The 21,081-nt window shown below is 38.7% G+C and overlaps 2 protein-coding genes across 3 annotated transcripts in view; one reads left to right on the top strand and one right to left on the bottom strand.

Moving 5' to 3' along the window:
• LOC139986645 (uncharacterized) overlaps positions 1–7,562 on the top strand; it is a 69,872-nt gene extending 62,310 nt beyond the window's left edge. For both annotated transcript variants that reach the window (XM_072002128.1, XM_072002127.1), the window contains 3 exons: positions 5,394–5,576; positions 6,139–6,403; positions 6,545–7,562. In XM_072002128.1, the coding sequence (XP_071858229.1) occupies positions 5,394–5,576; positions 6,139–6,403; positions 6,545–6,570 (474 nt within the window). In that variant the 3' untranslated portion in view covers positions 6,571–7,562. The remainder of the gene's footprint in view (positions 1–5,393; positions 5,577–6,138; positions 6,404–6,544) is intronic.
• The window catches only part of Nudc (nuclear distribution C, dynein complex regulator), a 103,108-nt gene extending 94,065 nt beyond the window's left edge, over positions 1–9,043 (bottom strand). The window contains exons 1-4 of the mRNA XM_072002126.1: positions 8,853–9,043; positions 8,670–8,747; positions 8,342–8,560; positions 8,046–8,264 (exon numbers count right to left, since the gene is read on the bottom strand). Coding sequence (XP_071858227.1) covers positions 8,046–8,264; positions 8,342–8,560; positions 8,670–8,747; positions 8,853–8,927 — 591 coding nt within the window. The 5' untranslated portion in view covers positions 8,928–9,043. The remainder of the gene's footprint in view (positions 1–8,045; positions 8,265–8,341; positions 8,561–8,669; positions 8,748–8,852) is intronic.
• Positions 9,044–21,081: the final 12,038 nt, after the last annotated feature.

The raw sequence follows: 21,081 nt of genomic DNA, 5'->3' as shown, positions 1-21,081 counted from the left end.
CATAATCGTAACGTAATACTTAGCTCACCTGGTGACACGTAACGAGCTTGTAAATACACACGTATTAAAGAGCAATAGAAACTGCTTTAAACAGGTCGCTGTGATTTGGTTAATAACAGCATTTAGGAAAATTTAAAGGAATATTGAAGAAATGACCGATAATTATCGAAAGTTGTTGAGTCAAATATTATATTCTTTCGTTAATAACAAACTTTCTATTCGCTTGTTTATCAACTGTATAGACAATTTGTTGAGATACCTCTATCATTATAAATAATAATAATTCTCTCAAGAAATATCAAACATTGGAAAATACTAAATGTCAGAATAAGATTTCGATGAATAATTGAAAAAAATGAAGAACGATTTAATTTTATTGCCAGATATATTATACAAAATATTCAAGTTTGAATTCATCGAGGGTGAACGAGCGGAGGTGCAATGTGAAATCCGGTTTGCCGGATCGTAGGTGTCGAATAGAAGAAACAAGCTCATCCTATTCTCAGCAAAGCCGAAATGACTCAACATATTCATGAGTGCGTGTTTTATTGAAATTCCTTGTAAATATCGTGCCTTTTCGTGAAATTAGCGGTACGTTCTTATAAATTGTCAAACAACGCTTTCTTTCGTTCTGAAACGTGACTATCCAACGTTGGGAATCCCGGGTGATTACGGAACTACTTTTAATAAACCGAGTTGTCGATTTTGAGTTCATAAAAATTTGCTCCAAAAAATGTTCATATCTTTCCATAACGGGAGAAAGGTAGAAACAATAATCGAACTAGATCTGAGGATATCATAAAATACGTGGCGTTATAGAAACCTGGCTTGTAAAATCTTTTATTTCCTTCTTAATTGTCCCTGTTTTAATTACGTTATATAAATTCGACATGTAAATTCCATTATTATTACTAGGCATTTAATCTCTGTAAAAAAAATTTCCTATTTAGCCTTGCATTTTACATTCTCTGTATTTTTTTATTATCTACCTAATTATTCCTGTCTTAATTACATTATATAAATTCATCACACGAATACCGACACCTATTATTACCAAATATTCCATCGTTACAAAAAATGAAGAAAGTTATAAATTTTATTTTCCATCTAATCTCATATTATTTCTACTATTTTACCATTTTTTTCATAATTATCTCTATCTTCATTAAATCGTATAAATTCATCGTGCGAATTCCAGTATCATCACCGAATGATCAATTACTCCGAAAATGAAAAAGAAACAATGTCTAAAGCCAGATGGCTTGAAACTTCAAGAGCAGCCATTCCTAAACCGATTCGTTCCTCTTCCTCGAGTTTCACCGATGCAATCCGTTCGCTCGCGAAAGCGATCTGCCACGGGATGAACAAGGTCAAACCACGGAATCTGTTATCGCTACCTTGTAACATATATCTTTTTATGATCGTTCACGCATCCGCGTGCGACGCTCGTTAGACGCCAACTTCTCTACCCGTTCGCGGTATCGGTAACGAGAAAACGTACCTCGAGGTATCGACTGACGTGGCGCTCCTGGATGATGATCCTCGACCTGCACAGCTCGCGTTCGTACAACCGGTTAACGAATATTTAAGTGATATTCCAAGACCAGTGTTAAATTCCAACCGAGTCACTGGCTTCTTGGCAGACGTATTTTTTGTATAGCCGACAAGAGCCGGGACAAACAAAACGTTTACGAGGAAGCAATAAAAAGCGATGACTTCTTAATGTTTTCAAAATCGAAGAATGTTTTAAGGTTACTTAAAGATTAGGCAGATGAATTTCTTAGAAAAGGGGAACACGAGATGAGAGAGAACAAAGATCGATGACCGAATATATTCTGCCCTTGAAACGAGATAATTCTTCTTAACGTTTCTTTGAACATATTTGCCGACCGTTTAGCCATTCTAGTAATGTTAGACAGTTATAATTAGCTTATAAAGATAATGACTTCGAAATAGATTAACAGCGATCCTAGCTATGAAAAACTTAAACAGTCAACAGGTTTAGTGGAGAACCACACATGATCAGCGATTATATTACTTTATCATCAAATTATAATTATTGTCACTGTTGTGTGCATTAAAAATAGGTTACGCCTCTACTCTTTCCACTGAAATACCAAGACAACTTTACGAAACACATTAATCAAAAAATGTGACATCAGATAAAGGAGACTGGGAAATACCCAGAACTCAAACTCACATTCCTCGGAAGACGTTAAAACGCAAATCACCAAACGTATATCTCAATTATTCTGTATAATATGATAAGAACATACTTTAATATATTGATATATCACAATATTTTAACATGTCTTGATCAAGAAATCATCTCCATTTCGAATATTTATTTGTTCAAAGATATTCACAACTAATCTTAAAGATCCTCCCCTGACTAGTCGTTACTTTTCACTACAACGATACGCTCTGTCAATGTTAATCGTTCTTGATACATGAAGACGACGATTAATAAAAATCGTTCAACCCTTCGAGATGATACAGAAACAACGAAGGGAGAACGAAAAAAGAGTGGCGAGTTTCAGAGTGTCGCGTTACCCGGTCCCAGCACAGGTGCAGCACTTCGAGGCTGACCAGTGTATTGAATTCCACAAAAATTCTTAACGACGCCTCTCTTTGAGCGTCGCCCAGGCCATTCTCTCTGTCTTGGTCTCGGTTCCCGCTCGGGTGCACGGGTTTTTCTTCTTGCTCCGGCTCGAGTATCCGACTCTTTTGCCTCTCGCATCGTCTCGAAAAATTTCGAGATATACCAGCTCAGCAACGAATACCTGTCACCGAGAACGCGCCGTCGGGTATCGAGATTCAGTTATGAAACTTCGATTCCGACAAATACGGCACCATTCTCCTCCATTGTCTAGGAGCTTTGCGCAATTTCACTCGTATCTTTTCATTCCAGCCTATGTAATTTCGCCAACGAATGTCTTTCAAGTATCTTCTATAGCGATTTATACGATATGTCGTATTAAGTGTTAGGTCGATGATTTGGTACCTTGCACTCTGACGATTTCTTGATACAATCGATCAGTGATCTCAGTAGTCCTTTGCAGTGAAATTTTTCGAAAGCAGAAAGTTATATTTCGAAATATTCATTGACAACGTTAATAATACAGTGGTCTTCTTTTTATATCGGCGAGAATAATTTGTAAAATGTCAATGTTGCTAAAGAGATATCGGTAGATTATTCAAAGCTAAAATGGAGGATTCAAAGTTGCTTGACCTGTGTTCGATTATTGAAGTAAGTGATTAGGAAATCTTCTTCCAATCCTGATAGCTTTATTCTGTGTTGATAATTCACGAATAATATTATATCAGGGATCTTTTATTAAGTTTCCTACTCTACCTTTATAAAAATCTCATTGTTTTAAACAGGATCCTGAAAGAATTACTTATAGAACGACCTAGTAGTATAATTGTCCAATTATATCATCAGATAAAGAAATTATTATCTTTGTCGAATAAAAGAACTGTAATTCTGACCTAACACAAAATGTCCATCAAATCATCTAAGACAAAAGTAATCGTCGTAAATCATATAATATATGCATTTCTGATTGGATCAATCTCTTAAAGACCTAACAATGGAATGAACAAGAGGCTCCAAGACTAAAAATACCAGGTGGTCGGTGCTCCGGCGAGTCCCGGAAGATCCGCGAGCCACCGGCGGCAAAAATGCGGTGCAAGGCTGCTTCCACGTTATTTTCTGAATCGGCCACGCCCGACAGGACACATAAATCGTGGGTCGGCTCGCGTTCCATTAGAGACTCGATACTTCGATCGGTATCCGAGTGAAAAAGCGACTCGAAAAAAGAAACAAGCCGAGTTCGGACCTTGGGCGGTGGCCAGTGTGCGGCGAAGGTAGGCCACAGGTTCGGTGCGAAACGCGGCTGATTTACGTGCGAAAATGGCCAATTAACTGGCGTAATCGACGTGCGTACGCACGAGCCGAGCCAACGGGCCAAGCCAGTGTCAAAGTCGCGGAAATACTCGCGCTGCTATCCCCGGCTTGGCCCTGAAAACGTTTCGCGGCCGTATACCTCCAGGCATGCTTCAAGAGTCGAGGAAACACACGACGATACGACGAGACAACGACGAAGACGACCAAGATGCAACCAAAGAATTACATTCGAAGCAACGAGCTGCACAGAGGAATTCGAGAGTACCAGCGTTGTGCAACGATCAAACCGGAATATCGGGAGCTTGGTCCCCCGAAAATCTTCCTTCGAGCTCCGAGTGGTAGCGCAATCGAGGACTCGTTCGGCTCTGAACGTTGCTCCATTGCAAAGTGCATCATTTTTGTTCAGAATGAGAGTATTATGGATGAGGGTGTTTAATATTATTTGGTATACTCAGTAATAGTTTGTTAAGATGTCCAAAACTTGACCTGGGATATCTGAGGAGCTGAAGTCTCTTGGAACCCTTCTGAAGAAGCACATAAGGCTACTAAGTTATTGACCAACTAAATCATATTTGGCACACAACAAATACGATGGTGTGTAAATCCTACTTTTTATTCGGGTGATTATAGAGAAGAACACATAAAATGACGTGAATGAGGGTTTGAAGAGCATAGGGGTAAATTAGAGTTTGAAAGCCACAAGGTTAAATAAAAGTCTAAAGAACAGAATAAAGATGAAGATTCAGTACAGAATAAAATATTTCTAGAAGATATATGTTCGTTGTGAGGAAAATATCACAGAAAGATTACTAGTTCTAAGAACCATTCCTCGATAACCACTCCTCTTCTATTCTCTTCTCTCGTTTGAAGTGAACTCGATCGAAGCGAAGAGTGTGCGATTTAGTCAGGTCGCGGTACATCATCCCCGCTGGTATTTCGATGCGGTGAAACGCGCGATACGGATACCCGCAGATGGGACCGAGCTAGAACAATAAGCCATTGCGACAACCTTTCGAAAACAACGTTCTTTGGTATGTAAAACTTGCTTATGACGTGAACACAAGGAAACGAGCGAATGAATACAATACTTGGTTAACGAGAAAGTCTATGTGTCCAAAGTTCCCAATTGTTTCGTCGGTTAATTAGTATATCATTGACGTACAATTTACACGATTGTAAAGTAGAATCGTATAGTAAAAAAGACTAGATACATTTGCAAAGAACGTTCTCTCAGGATATAATACAGCAGGTTTAAACGGCTATTTAATCTGCTGATTGGTCAATCGTATCGGACCACGAGCCTGTTCGTCGAACAGATGAAACTCAGATAGCATGGTGGATACATATAGAGTAATGTTCTGTTGGCGAGAGATAAACAACACGCGGTTGCAGGTGGAGGACATGCGGGCGAGGCAGAAGCGTAATCGCCGCGACATTATCGCTTATGCAATCAAAGCTTCACGTCGATTTACGTTGCTTTCAGATCGAGGCGACGGCGGCTACGACAGCAGTAGCGGGCAGCCCGCTTTCCTGGCACATCCCAAGGCCGTCCTTGGTGGGACGAAGCGAGAGGGATAGCGAAAATGGTAGCTGGGCTCATCATCTGCACCCAAACTCGCCATCCAGAGGATCCACCTCGTCGCAAGGATCCACTGCCAGTACACACGTAAGCGTATATCGATAGATCATGTATTTGGAGTTTAGAAGAAGTTGAAGAACGTAAATGAACAGCTAGTTGAAATTAATTCTTGGTACCTTAAAAATTATAAAGTAAATGTAACACACCTATGACTACAATTAGACTTATTTGATGAGTGAAGATTTATAGCAAATGATGAGTCACTGGAAAAACATGAGATCCTTTGAAGGAATATTGAGCACCCTACCTTGATATTTTGACGGTTAAATTATCCTCATCTAAGCAGATTTAGATTTCTAAAATTGTAAAAGAATACGGAAATCCTAATAAATGTTAGGAAGAAGTACAATTAGTATAATCAATAAATGCAACCACTGAAGCTAAACAAATAAATGAAAAGAATAGGTATCAGAAGTCTCGAGGTTTAAGAAGTCTTAACAACCCCACAAAATTCAATTAATATAATCAATAAATCTAATCAATCATTAAGGGTAAGAGTAATCATTCAGAAGACTGAAACTAACCAATTATTCAATTTCAAGTAGAAAGTTCAATAACTGAGCGATTAAATAACTTTCTTGTATTACAGAGTGCCGCATCGGGCACGTTACTTCTGACAGCCGCTAACCTAGCCAATCTCGCGGCGATTCATCCACCTACGGTGACGGCGCCGAAACAGATGGACACCGCATCGGTTGCGAGCAGCACTCACTTCACCGTAGTGAACGGCCTAGGCAGACCGACGACCGTTTACAGGAAGTCCTGCTGCGCGAGAAATCAGCTCACCGTGCTCGTCTGCACGATGAGCTTTCTATTCATGGTCGGTCTGCTTCTCGGGATTCTCTACATGGAAAGTGAGTACTACTCGTAGTGATATTAATTGATTCAAAAGCTCCACTCTAAAGACTCTTCAATCTTTTAACAATGCTACCCATACCGAATGTTTTTAAGTCTAGTCTCCATCAGTCTCCGGTGCTTTTTGCTTTTGATTACAGTGAGAATTCGTGACAAGTACCACTAGGCCGATAAAAATTGGCGAATACAGCGATCGTGGGATCATCCTGTAGAAGACTATGCTAACGACGAGACAAAGGAATGCAAATTGCGAGTCAACATTGAGATGTTCAAGAAGAATGGAATCAGGGATGAATCGATCTCTGCGAATCATTTGATGTTAAGATTCTCGATCACAATCGATTGAATTATTCGTATTTATAATGTATATGTATATTATCACTTAGAGCGTTAGGACAACTCGATTAGACGTTCTCGGTCAGAGACAAAGTTTCAAAGGCTGTATTGCACCGTATTTGGCGTGCGGTACGTGAAAACTCAGTAATTACATTCATGTAATGAGCTAGCTTTAGGTAAGGCCGTATAAATAGCACGAATGCGATCCTAACTCCTAAATTGAGCCACTCGATTATCTGGCGAGGAGGCCGATCCGCGTCCTTCGAAATTCGATCAATATTTCTTCTACTGTCCTTCCCTTTCTATAATTAAGATCAGACGATGACGTATTAAATAAAATGTACGAATCATCATTTCTTTGAATCGATTTATGAAAATTATTAATTTAAATTAAATTTAAATTAAGATGTTTCTGAAATGTAAATTTCTGATTTAAATCTAATTTAAATTAGATTTAACGACGATAATATTGTAAAAGGAAAATATTAATTGTAAGCTAGACAAGTTGTCGTCCAGCGAAACATTTTGTAAGTCATACGCACAAGTATTTCTTCGATTAACATTGACGGTTCGGAACAATCGACGAGATGGGAGTAAGATAAGCGGATATGTGTTAATTTTTAGGGGTCGTTATTTAATTGTTACTAACAGAAAGAACGCTTGAATCAAACCTGGATTCCGCATGCCAGGGTGTCGTGTTCCAGGGAATGTACGGAAAAGCAATGGGCAGCGATCGTGTCGATTGCTGACCCGCAACTGTGATATTACTTGCGTATTAATTAATCGTCGATTCAACAAGAAACTGTCGAACCATGAAGAAAATCAGGATGTGTTTTATTTCACCCCTATCCCTTCTATCCTCCTAATATTATTACATATTGCGATACTCTATTTGCTTCTTCTCTTTTACTTAAAAAAACAAATATATGTAGAAAGATATTTCGAACAGTGATAGACGAAAAAAAAGTACTTCCTAAGACTGCATAATGCATTATTGTTTAGTTATTATCGTATAACGATACGATATTCGAAAAAGTTCAGTTCTAAAAACATACGGTAAAATACAAATCAAATAAATTAGAGCATTTTATATCTTTTCCGGAGTTAAACGTGATAATCTTTAAGACAATAGAAGGTTATCCTACTAAATGGTATCAACAAATACATTACATAACTCTAAATATAAGAGATTACAAGATTGACTTCCTTTATACTGTGTATCAATAAACATTCTGCCATTTTGATGTGAAAAAAATATTTCAGAGAATAAGAAACTGAAAATTTATTTATATGCATATTACTTACCTCCAAATCCTGAAGTGTCTGAGTCCATCTGTAATTGGGCAAATCTGCTCCGTTTCCACTGTTAGGCCGAAGTTTGTTCTTTTCCTTCTCATCTTCTTCCTCATCTTCCATATCCTCCTGTTTACCATTATGTGCATTATCACCGTTATGAACATTATGATTATTATGCGCATTATCACCACTTGGACCAGGAACAGCAAGTGATTCTTTTGCCGATTTCTGTAACCAGAACCGTAGAGTGTAATCAAAAGAATTTCTTTAATATAACCTCAATTTTGCTAAACATAATTGCATACCTTATTGTCTATCTCTTCTTGTAACTTAACAGCCTGTTCATCAGTCAGTTCGACAATCTTTGAATCTGAGTAAAACTTTTCCTCCTTAGCCTTTTCTTCTTTCTTTCTCTTTTCTATTCTTTCTTTGCGACGTCTCTCTTGCTCTACACGCTCTGCCTTTTCACTAGCTGCTTTGGTAACAGCCGTAGCTTCGTGCTTCTTAAATTTGCTCATAACAAGCTACAGTCAAATACAAAGATGGTAATGTGAATTATAAAATCCACAGAAGTGATGAAATATTTACAACATGACACAACATTGTTTAAGGTCATAGACGAAAAACAATTACCTGTTCTGCAGCTCCTTCCCCTCCTCCTGTGTAGAAATCCGTTTTCCTCGCAAGAAAACTAAAGATTGTATCTAGGAGCTACAAAGTAAACGATATTTCATTAATAGTTGGAAAGTTATTTTGAAAATAATGATGTTTCTCCAAGTGAAACATAACCTAAGTTGGCGACGAAACAAGACTCACCTCCTGCACACCGCCTTCGTGTTGCTGAGCCATAGCCAGCAACATTCCATCAAATTTCTCCTCGTTCTTTGTCATTTTTCTTCGAGATTATAAGAATATTTAATTAATATCAATGAAAAAGTCACGCGAAACGTCCACCACTGACGTTGAAAACCAACGCACTTTGTTACACCACGTTTTAATCAGAAACGTCTCGAATTATCGACCAAACATAATTTTAAACGGTACACGTGACGCCCTCTAGCGTAGAATGCTGGTATTAATGGGAATGCGTCGTTCTCAAATGATCCATGGAGCATTTAATTCTTTGTATCGACAAAACACAACCTTTTTCTAGAATAAATTAAAGAATTAATATAACTAATTATTATAAAAGATATATCTCCCTCGACGAAACTTGGACGAAATAAGTAATTTACATATATGAAGCAAAAATTTGAAGTTTAATATTATTCGAAAGGAACGGGGTTTCTAAAAAAGAAATCGATGTTATATGGAATGACAATTCCTTACGATCGCTGATACGCAACATTCCTTGAATGATGCAATATAAGAGATATAACTTGCAAAACACTCAAGTCGTTCATCGTAGAACCCTTCACTTTCCTTGCAAGCGCGCCCGCGAATCGTTTTCAATTTGATGCAAACGATAATCTCTTACTTCGGCGTCAAAACGTTAATGGGTTTCGCGTAACGAGAACGAAATTATTAACTGACCTGACCGAAAATTTATGCAAGGCGAACGTTGTAAAGAAGTAGGTTAAAGAAGTGAAAACAGCGTCCTTCGGGCGCAAATACATCGCCCGTTACAATTATCGCAAACAAATATAATTTTTCTTGTACCAAGATGATTCATTAGCGAAAGCAAGTGGATCTTTAAAATATGTGGAATTCTTGACGGTGTAAAATGAATAATCGGATTCCATTAGAGAATTAAAAATTTCGATTGACTGGATTCGATCGACTTTCAGCACAGTTCATACGCGTTCCATACGTGCTGCTAATTAGGTTACAATTTCTACTTCATCATCGCTGTATATATTTTTCTTAAAGTTATGAGGGAATGGCACACGATAGAACAAAAAGATTTCCAAAATTAATTACTCAGACACCGCCTAAAATTGGACCTGGAACTTACGATATATCGGACTTGCCAGGGCCTAAAAGGCATCTTGGTACTATAATTAAAAGTAATTCACGATGTTTCAAAATCCTAAGTTATGACATGAAATTCTTTCCACAGCTGATTGCTATCCCTTTCTCTCTGGATCAAAAAGGGGAACTATTGCTATATCGAGAGATGCCGAACGATTGCCAGGGCCTGGCACGTACAATATAAAAGAACCTCAACGACATATACCAGAACGTAGTTTCTAAAAATTAAATCTATCGAGATTGAATTCAGTCAAGTCTTTGTGGTGAAAGAATGATAAATTACAGGGCGGAGTCAGCATCGATTTTACAGATGCTAGATTTAAGGAAAAGATACCCGAAGGACCAGGTCCAGTGGATTATCACGTAGCTACAGATTTAATTAAGTTACGAAGAATAAGATGTCATCCTGGCACCTGGAGAGGTCCTGCAGGAAAAGTAACATATTTATTTAGTTTCCAAACTTATGTATCTTTGTATGTCTTGTGTATTGTGTATTCATTTTATTTTTGATAATAAATTGCAGCTATGGCTAACTCGACCTCCTCGTTCGATTATTCCAAATCCTACATCAATTCCAGACAAAAATTACACGGCGTACAGTATCAACGAAAATGGAAATTTAGTAAAGAATCCTCCACTCAGAAAAAAAGCAACTTTCTTTTACAACGTCCCACGAGGAGTAAGAATCTTTGTATTTTCTTCTGCAAGTTCACGACTAAAATAAAATAATTTGTAGAATAAAAAGAAATATTCAAAAAGAAAATATATAATTCTTAGGAAACAAATGCCACCACATTGCTGTACAAAGGAAACTTTTGGAGCAGAATGACAGGGAGAATCGAGCTTCCACCCTCTCTGACACCAGGTCCAGGAGATTATGAATACGAAGCGAAGAAAACAGCCGCGCAAGCACAAGATGAAAAAGTAAGAGAAGCGAAGAGGATGAGTTCTTGGCAGCCACGTTTCCTTGATGCAATGTGCAGAAAAAAAACCAAAGAGGTAATATCATATGGACATAAAATTCTATTGAAGTATGTTTTTGAAATACTTCGCCAATTGGTGATGTTTGGAGTACACTTTTATACAATTTTAATTTTATAGAATTTTCAAATAAATATAGAATTTTCCAGCCCCAAATGCGTATAACGTAAAGGGCAATTTCGAGAAATTCTTCAAGATCGATTACAAGTGTGACCCTTACGTCACAGAACCACCCCCTTTTGGTCAAACTGCCAAGGTTCGGTTTTTCGAAACAATTTTACCAGGGAATTTTCGAGTTATAGGAATGTATATTTTATTACAGAGATTCGAAGATAAAGCGGAATCCAATGTACCTGGTCCAGGTAAATACGATCCTCCTGTTGCAATAAAATGTACAGCCTCCATTTACCCTGCGCCATTTGGCACCTGTGTTGGTCGTTTTCCAAAAACTTTTGACGACACTGGGCCTGGTAAAACTTTTTCTATTAAAAAATCTCTACATTTAATAATTTAAATATTTATTAATGGGTTATACTTTATTTCTGTTATGTTTTTGTCACTCGTCGAAATTGTTAGCATCTTATCGAGGAAGCGCGTTTCTGTTTTAGGACCCAGCGATTACCATTCGAAAGTCGGCAACTTGGCATACGAGTCAGAGAAGCGTTACCGGTACGCTTATTTAAGACAGCTGCAGCCACGGAATTATCTCGAGACAATTTCTTATCCAAACGAAGAGGATTATAATAATGCGTGTTCTCTAGAAAAAACTGAAGAAAATAAGAGCGCTGTTTATCATGCTGCTTTCAAATCTAAAACACAGAGATTCCCAAAAATCGAAAAGGTAAAGATTCTCTATTTTCTAAGTCTTCCTAACTTCGTCCGTTAATATAATTCGTAACATAATAGTTACGCAATGATAATTACAAAACTATGACAATCGTGAAAGAAACTCAATGAATAGCATCATATGGAATCTAAACCAAACCATGTCAGATTCAAACCAGTCCTTTCTGTACTCAACGCGATAGCAAACACAGATGTCACCACCATTACATTCACTCAGCCAAACCACGTGAACTGCCGAAACCAAATTGCCCAAACTATTACGATATTAAAAAATACTCAACAACACCTAGTAAACCGGCATCCTACTTCATAAATCGTCCCCAACCATCTCTAAGAAAAAATGAACAAAAGGAGGAACCAACAACCCTTCCAAGAAACTCTACCATAACTCACCCTCCACCCACGTGACGTCGCTATCGAAAAAGAAGACCAAAACTCCCTTTACGGACAAACGCACGCACGGACGCACGGACGCACGGAGCAACGCACATCGCAACGCACGCTTGCACGCACGGACGCACGACGCACGGACGCACGGACGCACGACGCACGGACGCACGGACGCACGACGCACGGTCGCACGACGCACGGACGCGCGGACGCACGACGCACGCACGCACGGACGCAAGCACAGGCATCAGAAAGGACCAAGCACTTTCAGATTGAAAATGTTAACCAGGAACGGAGCAATTGCTTTAATGAGATCGTAGTGTGCGCTTCGAGAGCGAGTAGTCACAATAAGTCTGCGGTCAGACCAGATTCAGGGGATTCTTTCGTTCGTTGCCGGAAATCCATGAACCAGCCAAGGTCCAGGTAATCCTCGAAGCGCAAGGTAATCAGGAGAGGTCGAGGTGAAATTAATGGCGGTGGATCGAAGCGATGCATCTGTACCCGGGGCGGTTCGAGACCAGGATCCAATTTGCCCGTTAATCGAGAGACCGTCGAATGCTGGTACGACGGTGTAGCCGCAGATAGGCCAAGATAGGACGGGACATAGCCAGAACAACGCGTGTTCCTGCCTCTGTCGCAACCGTCTCCTTTGAAGTAGCCGCGTTCCACCACACTGAAAGGTGGAATCCTTCTGTGAGCTTCGCCTTTTGAGTGGCACGAAGTTCGCGTTTGATAGGTTGACACGCAGAAATTTCATTAAACACCGTTTTTCGGAGACACTATGCGCTCGGATCGAAGAAGTAGCTTGCGGTTTCCGGTCCGTCCTTTTGGCTCGCAATTACGTTTAGAGGAACTATCGGATTGAGATTAGAATTTCCACGATCGCACCTGCAAATTCGTGGAATTTAACGAGATACAAAGAGCGATACGAAGAACAATACTGCTGATAATTTTCTTTCATTTATTTATTTTGTATATTTAATAGAACTAGCAAGTTCACTATATAAAGAAATTTTTCAAAATTTTTTTTTGACATACGAAGATTTATGTTACGTCTGAATGTATCTATAGGACCTAACAACCTCATGATCAAATCTTACGAATATCACACAAAGAGTTACATGAGAACTTAGTTATTCTTAATTTATAATGATCGAAAGAGATGATAGATGTGGTGAAAAGGAAATAATAATTTTAATAATTAAATTACTGAACTTATTATCATAATATTGAATTTATGGGTTTGTTACAATTTACTCTTCTAAACGAAGTAATAATTCTTAGGTGCTCTGATAGGTTTCCTAATGATTTTTCACGCTTGCTTCAATTTTTCTAACTGTCCTAATATTCATGGACGAGGGTGTATGTGCTCAGTACGCATCATAGCATTCGACAAACAGATCGGAGAAATTTACGCTAAATTTTAATAAATTTCGCGTGAATCTCGATAAAAGTGGATTTTGGAAGGGAAACAGGTTCGTTTTATACGGACCAGAAGTTATACGTCGCTTTTGTCGTACGAGATTATCGCGACAGGGCGATAAAACGCAGGAAGAAGGTGTCGTCGCGAATTCTTACGATCGTCGGATAAGGATGTCGGAGTGGAAGGAGGATGACGACGTCGTTGAGATTCAGGGACGGCGGTATTTACATAACGTAGGGAAGCATCGTAACTCGACAGCGGCGGAAATGACGTTCTGCCACACTCTGCAGGTCATTTCCACGTAGAGGCGCGTGGCCGACGTAGCCCAGAGAAATCACTTTCGGCTCGTTGAGCCGGAAATTCGAGCCAATCCCTGGCCTGGTATGTCGACCCACCCTCGAAACGCGGAACGTCGCTGGTATCGACCTTTAGTATTCATTTCTGAATCTTGAGAGATCGTTCGTTGTCGTTCGATCGAATTATCGTGAAGAAGACCGACGCTGCTTAATTGACGAACACTGATCAAATACTGGCAGGAAATGAATTTATGCTTGATGATTCGAGTGTAATCGATTATGGGGCAATGGTAAAGATAACTCGACGAATGGCACGAAGAAATGCCAGCTTTCGCGAGCAAATGTCCGTGAAAACCTTTACATTATCGGACGATTATCGGGAAATTCTTCTATTCTATATTTCTCTACCTTTAAAACGAACGATACTTCTGGATGAATTATTGAGAGTTGATCTCTTTATACTTATATATATGTATGTCCTGCTGTAGAGGAAGATGGAATAGCATTCGAAACGATGCGACTTACGTATAAATCGAATCGACACCCTCCCTGATTCCAAAAATCACGGACCCTTATTATTCAATATTTATAGATAGCTCCCGATTCCGGCGCTTACGAGGTCTTAACGGCTTTCAAGGCAAATCGTGATAAATGTGATTTCCTCTGTCCCCGATTAGCTCCTCCCTTCGGGACTCGCAGCAAACGACTGCCGAAGAGTCCGCGTGACATCAAAGATATGCCAGGTATATACATCAAATCAATGTCAAAAGTTGTAGCAAAATTATTTTTAACCCATTAAGAACCAAGCAACGAAACAACGTTCAAAAATTGTCTAAATTTTACAAACATTACATTACAACTAAAACATAATTAGGTAAACGTAAATTATTGTTTTGTCAAGTAACAAAGAAATGTATATGGATAATAGAATTCATTGGTACTTAATGAGATGATCATTAAATCTATTATTGCTATAAATTATACAAATATAATTTTTATCAGATCCAACCTATTATAACGTGATCACTGATATATCAAAGAATGTGAAGGGTGGTGTGATTCCAGCATCTGAGAAGATCACAGAAATTTCATTCAGTCCGCCACCAACTCGCTACTGCGTAAGTTTTGATCGCTATATCAACGAAACTAACTGTATCGAATTATCGTAGCGTGTATAAATGAAAACGATCGTCCTGTGGACGATTTCGAGGCCGTTGTTTTCATGGGACGACAGCGTAACAACGAAACGAAAATCGAAACGGCGCAGCGGCCGGCGGATGGCTCGCGTATTTTCACGTCGAAATTTCTATTCCGTTCTGTCGGTTCACGTATACGGTATTTACTTTGTTGTCACGGTCCAGGATATTGCGTGCTCGGTGCGCGCGCGGGAATAATACCGGATACTTCAGATGGTGATGTATGAGCTGCGCGTTACGAGATGGTTAGATGGGCCAGCGTCGGTCCGTATTACCTCTGTCCGACGTGGTTCCACCGTGCACGAAGCGGGGTTCGTAAATAGCCCGAATTGAAACGGAAGTCCTTCTTTTTCCCCCGTTGGACGTCTTTCGCGCGCAACCAACCTGCGAGATGAATGTGTCGAGGGAATGGAAGTTCCGTGAATGTAAAGTTTGGAATTGTATCGTGCGCTGCTTGTCTGCCACGTCTTCTTTTAAAGGATAGAAAAATATGTTTCAGGTTCTATATATGTAATACACCTCGTGAGTAATGCAGCTTCTTCAGTTCGTATGCTGGCAGACAAAAATTTTGAATCACTTTCTCAGTTTTATTTATCACGTCACGTCACGGCAATGTAGTAGTACGAGAATTAATTGAAACATTTGAATGAAATGAACAGTCGCTTTTATGAAATTTTTAACATTTTCAATGCTACATTAACAACGTAAAGTGCTAAATGTACCAAAAGCGTTTAAACAGTTTCCAATGTTTTTATGTTTTAATATGTATATATATTCAAATATAACGTGCAAAAATAAGCGACCAGCTTGACGCTGTAGACAAAACATAAAATTTGCATAGCGATCGATATGTTAAATTTGCTGTTCCTCGTTTATAAAGTTCAGCTCGGAAAATAATTGTATTGCCTATAGAATAATCCAATAATTTAATATGATAAAAAGACGAAGTTAATACTACTGTCAGAGACTTTGTTCCTTCAATGAATATCATCTTACAGATTCATCCTTACATTTCGTCCTCCATTCTGAAAAAATCGTTCAACGTCTCTTTGGGTAAACCGAAACTTATCAAAAATTGGACGAAACAGGAGGAAAGAAAGGAAGAACCTCGTTGTGTCTGCAGGAGGAAGAAGCTTCGTTGGTTTGCTTCTCCCATACATCGACAGAAAAAATGTCACACGTTTGTTTTTTGATAAAAGACAACCTTCGTTTTATAAAGAACTGATTCTGTTACTTTCGTAAAATCTTACAAAAATCTACCCAGTTTGCTACCAACAAATATACACTTCGCTTTTCTATGAAATTCGAGATTTTAATTTTTCCTACAGAAAATAATTTATATATTTTTTTCATAAATACGAAGCACAACTTCTCTGCTCTTCAACGCGTATTTTAATAATGTCGCTGCAGCAAATGTCCTCCAGTTTATTCGTTAATGTACAATTATTATCCACGTCCGCTGCGGATGACACGTAACCAACAGTCATCGAGCAGAAATTTCCAAGCGTGTAAATCAAACGCAACGCGACTCTCGCGGATAATAGATTCCCCGAAGATCTTCACGGTGAAGCGCGTTCAAGTCGAGGACGCTTGGGACGCGAGAATCGTCGACAACTCGGCGAAAAATCATGCGGATGAACGAAATATAGAATTTCAATTGTAATATCGCGTTGATGTCGTGGATTTTATGAATCGCATCTCACCCCGTGTCGCGTGTCATCGACGTAAATTATTCGACGATGCTTGCAAAAACGTTGATCGACACCGGCCAAATTTATTCGATTTCCATGTGTAATAATATCATGACGCACATATACAAAGCGAAATCATTGTAGATGATGTGATATAACCCCTATGAATCTAAATACGACAGGAAGTAACGTCGATACATAGGTGTCTACGAATTTGCATAACGAATTTTAAGAGGATTTTTGATCCGCCAATGATATCCCAATCGATCCCGCGATATATTATTAAAATGAGATACAAAATACTTTTTAAAATACAAAATACTTTTTAAAATACAAAATAGGAAATTTGTGAAATTAGCGTAAAATATTCTGCATGCAAAACTCTCGTCGTAAAGATATTATGATTAATAGGGTAATACCAACGTTATAGATTGATAGAGTCGGTTATGAATACTTGGACATTGAACCCGCCGGATTATGAGCCAAGTATCGGACGTAAATGGAGCGATACATTATCATCATAATGTATACGAAACACTAAAAGCCAAGCCAAGAAGCGTTGAGGTTCGAACGTGCTTGCTCTGGACTTTGATCGATCACTGTGAATGGAAACTCGGTTACTCGTACATTACCTTCCCTTATAGTTTCCTCAAAGAGCTTCTTACGCCAGTTCTGAAATGCAAAACCTGCTTCTGGAAATTCTATACACAAAACCATATTGTAATCGTCTTAAAGATCTAATAAAGATATCCTTACAATTCAATCACAAACTTTCGGTATCTAATATCATAGAAGTTTAATCTAGAGTAATTTTCAAGTCATAAATTTCGAATAAAATCTCAAAACTATAATCGAAAATAATTTTTAATAATTTTCAAATATACTGCAACCGTCGATATTTATAAATTGCATGTCAATATAATTTAATTTCTATCGCATTGGTTACGCCGCCGTGTCTGACAATAGGCCCGTCCGTTTCTCCTCACGCGCTTTAATCCGCACAGTCGATGACGAAGACAATCTTTGCGGCGGTTTAGCATTTAAAATCAACGCCGACGAGAAAAAGTCGTAAGCCGGTGTTATTTCAACGCGTTATCCATCGCCTATTTCGTTTTCTGCCATCGTTGTCGGGTAATAAATACTTTAATTGCAAGGGGGAGAGTTTCTTCTTTTATCTGCGCGTGGAGTTCCCTTCGGCGAAAAGAATCCTTCGAGGGTATTTAAAGTCTCGTAGTTACTTTCGTAATTACTCTTCGTTTCACTCGGTACACCGGCAAACAGATGGAAAATGATAAAAAAAAAAAAAAAGAGAAAAGAAGGAGAAAAGAAAAAGAGAAAGGAGAAGAGAGAAATGAAAGGTAGAAACGAAAACGAAGATCCACCGTAGTTATAATACCTTTTCTCTCCCTCTGGGACTTGAATATTTATGTACTGAATGTTCTCACTGACGTATGCAATCTTCGGGAAGATCATATAAAAAGCGCGCTCCGTTTCGGTCCCTTATCATCTATTTGCATTTTTCGTTTCGATGATATAATTTATGAACGGCCGGAAAGCGATGTCCGGTCGTTGTTTTATTTTTAACGTGAACGTGGCCCGTGTCGTTATTTCCATATTTGCTTTAGTTACTGGTAAGACGCGTTAAAAACATCGTTGTCAGTCCAGCGACCGAAATTGAATAATGCTGGTTAACATGTTTGTTAAATACTTTAATCGTGTTAAAGGAACGATAAATAATCGATTGTAATGTAAAAATAATGCATTTACCCTGTCTGCTGATTAATTACATAGTGAACATATTTTTAAAATAAAATCGTTCCAATTGTGATAAGACTTTGTTACATGTCATTTTGTGAAATTCAATTGAAAAATAAAACTTTCATTCGGAAAACGTAATATTGAAATGTTTTTCAGAGATGCAATGAATAATTTTAAATGCAATTTAAAAACGTTTTTACTCTGTTCACTGATTAATTAGTAGAGATATTCCTGGAATAAAATTATTGCAATAGCAAGAACGTTTTGTCGCACGTCATCTTATATTGAGTCGCGTTTAAAATTGGAATTATACTTTATTCCTTCAAGAAGAAAATCTTGAAAGACCTTTTTATCGCTTTAGGTGGAAGGACTGTGATAAATCAAGACAGTAAAGCAATTAAATGCTTCATTCCCGATGTAAGGCGATTACAACGGTTTAAATCCAATTTGACAGACTTCTCTCTCAATCTCTCGGGCGTCTTTCTTTTGTTTTTATACTTTTCACAAAGTACGTTCTCCGCTTCGTTTTTACACTCAAGACAATCACACGAAAACATTCATGTTCGAAGATTCGCATATTTGCGCTACGGTCGTTCGGTCTTTTTTATTGTTTGAGAATACACCGCGGACGCCCGGGAAATTCTTACGACGTTTAAATAACGATTACACGAGTGCAAACGTAGATGTTGACAAAAATTATTCATCATCAGTCATATGTAAATCTTGAACAATCTAAAAGACATCTTTCTACATAATTCTCAAATCTCAGAAAACAAAATCGCACAAACTTCTGCAACCACTTTAAAGAAGTCGCACAGTTCATTCACAATTACCAAAACTTCCAAAACGGTATATCCAAGAATATAACGAACGTAGATTTTGACAAAATTGTTTGTCGAAAGTAATGCACAAAGTTAGGCCAAATACGGTCGAATAAATCTTCATAAATCACACTCAAATCCCATGAAACGATAATGTACAAATTTATCAAATCGTCTTGTGAATTCCCCAAACTGAAATTGTAGATGTGGACAAAACGATTTATCGTGAATAATACCCAACACTTGAACAGATACAGAACAAACGTTTTCTTGAACCTCACAAAACAAAATAATACTGTCTGCAGAATAGTTTCTAACTATATCCAGAAAAAAAGAATGGCAATTCGTTTAAATTAATCAAGATCCACAAAGAATTCCTAAAACACGATCAACTGTCAAACTCTCGGAGCGAGAATAATTCGAACCCATAAACTTCTCCCTATGGGACCCTCGGTCGTCTTTCTGAACCAGTAATCGGAGAAGCCCAGCATTCTTCTCTTGCTCGCAGCATCACGTGCCGACGTGTGTATCAGCGCCGCAAAATGTAGCGTCGACGTCGGCGTATCATCGTCGACGACGTATCGTAGCCGCTAATTTCCTCGCGGAATCGTCACACTCCGCTTGTCACCGCGTCCGGGAAGCAATTCCGTGGATTCTTGCGTCGGAGGAATGTTCCCTTTGATCGTAGCTTTGCGAGCATTGCTCTTAACAAGAGGCAACGTATAACTCGCCGGTCCCGATTCTCCCGTTATAGCTACGTGCTCTCCTTTGAAACACCTTCCTCCTTAGAGCAACCGAGGCGAAACACGACATTTATCAAAAATTCCGGTCGTACGGACGCGATTGTCTTGCCGCGTATCGCCGAGCGCCATGCCGTCGCATCGCCTGAATCGAGCGTAGTCTCACGCTTCGGCTCTTGCGACCGACGGCGATTGACGCGGGTCATTTTGCGGTCGAGCAACACAATGTAGCCTGGCAGTGAATCTTGTTGACGCGAGCACGAGATGTCATCTCGTGACCAAACGGCCGCGAACCCTGCCACATCGTGTACTTTGGAAATTGCGTCTTTGTCGGAGGTTCGTGTTACGTGGGGTTGTTACGGAAGATATTTGTGAAGTAGTAATATTGCTAGAATTTTTCGGGTGATAATAATATAATAATTATAAATAAATATCGATAATCGGAGATAAAATGTGAAACATTGTATGGTAAAAATAAAAATTTAGAAACGCTTGTTGGATCATCACGTTCGAGCAATATCAAATAACACCTGCATTATAGAATTATCATATTCGCAATTTCCTAACAAGTACGAAGATCGGCGTAATTCTTCATTTACTTTTGATAAAATATGATCTACATTTCTGGAAAGAACATATTAATACTTGGATATCATCATGGGATTAAATTCGAAGAACATAGGCCAAGTAAAAGAGAGAATTATAACATTTTATAAACATGTTTAACCGAGTACGAACATGCGAGACAGGAGCATGTCTTTGTATAAAATTATGCACACGTCAAATACAAAATTTTTGTTCTTAAGAATCGTAATAGAGAGATCGATGTAAACGGTGATTTTCATAATTCTATGACAGCAGCATGTACGCGGATGGCGAACAGAAGCGCATCCAGGCCATGTAGACTCCTTGTGAACAATTTCGACAGGATC

The sequence above is a fragment of the Bombus fervidus genome, chromosome 4, assembly GCF_041682495.2.
Source record: "Bombus fervidus isolate BK054 chromosome 4, iyBomFerv1, whole genome shotgun sequence".
NCBI lineage: Eukaryota > Metazoa > Arthropoda > Insecta > Hymenoptera > Apidae > Bombus > Bombus fervidus.
Note: the sequence above shows the minus strand (reverse complement) of the source record. Positions and strands in the feature narration are given on the sequence as shown.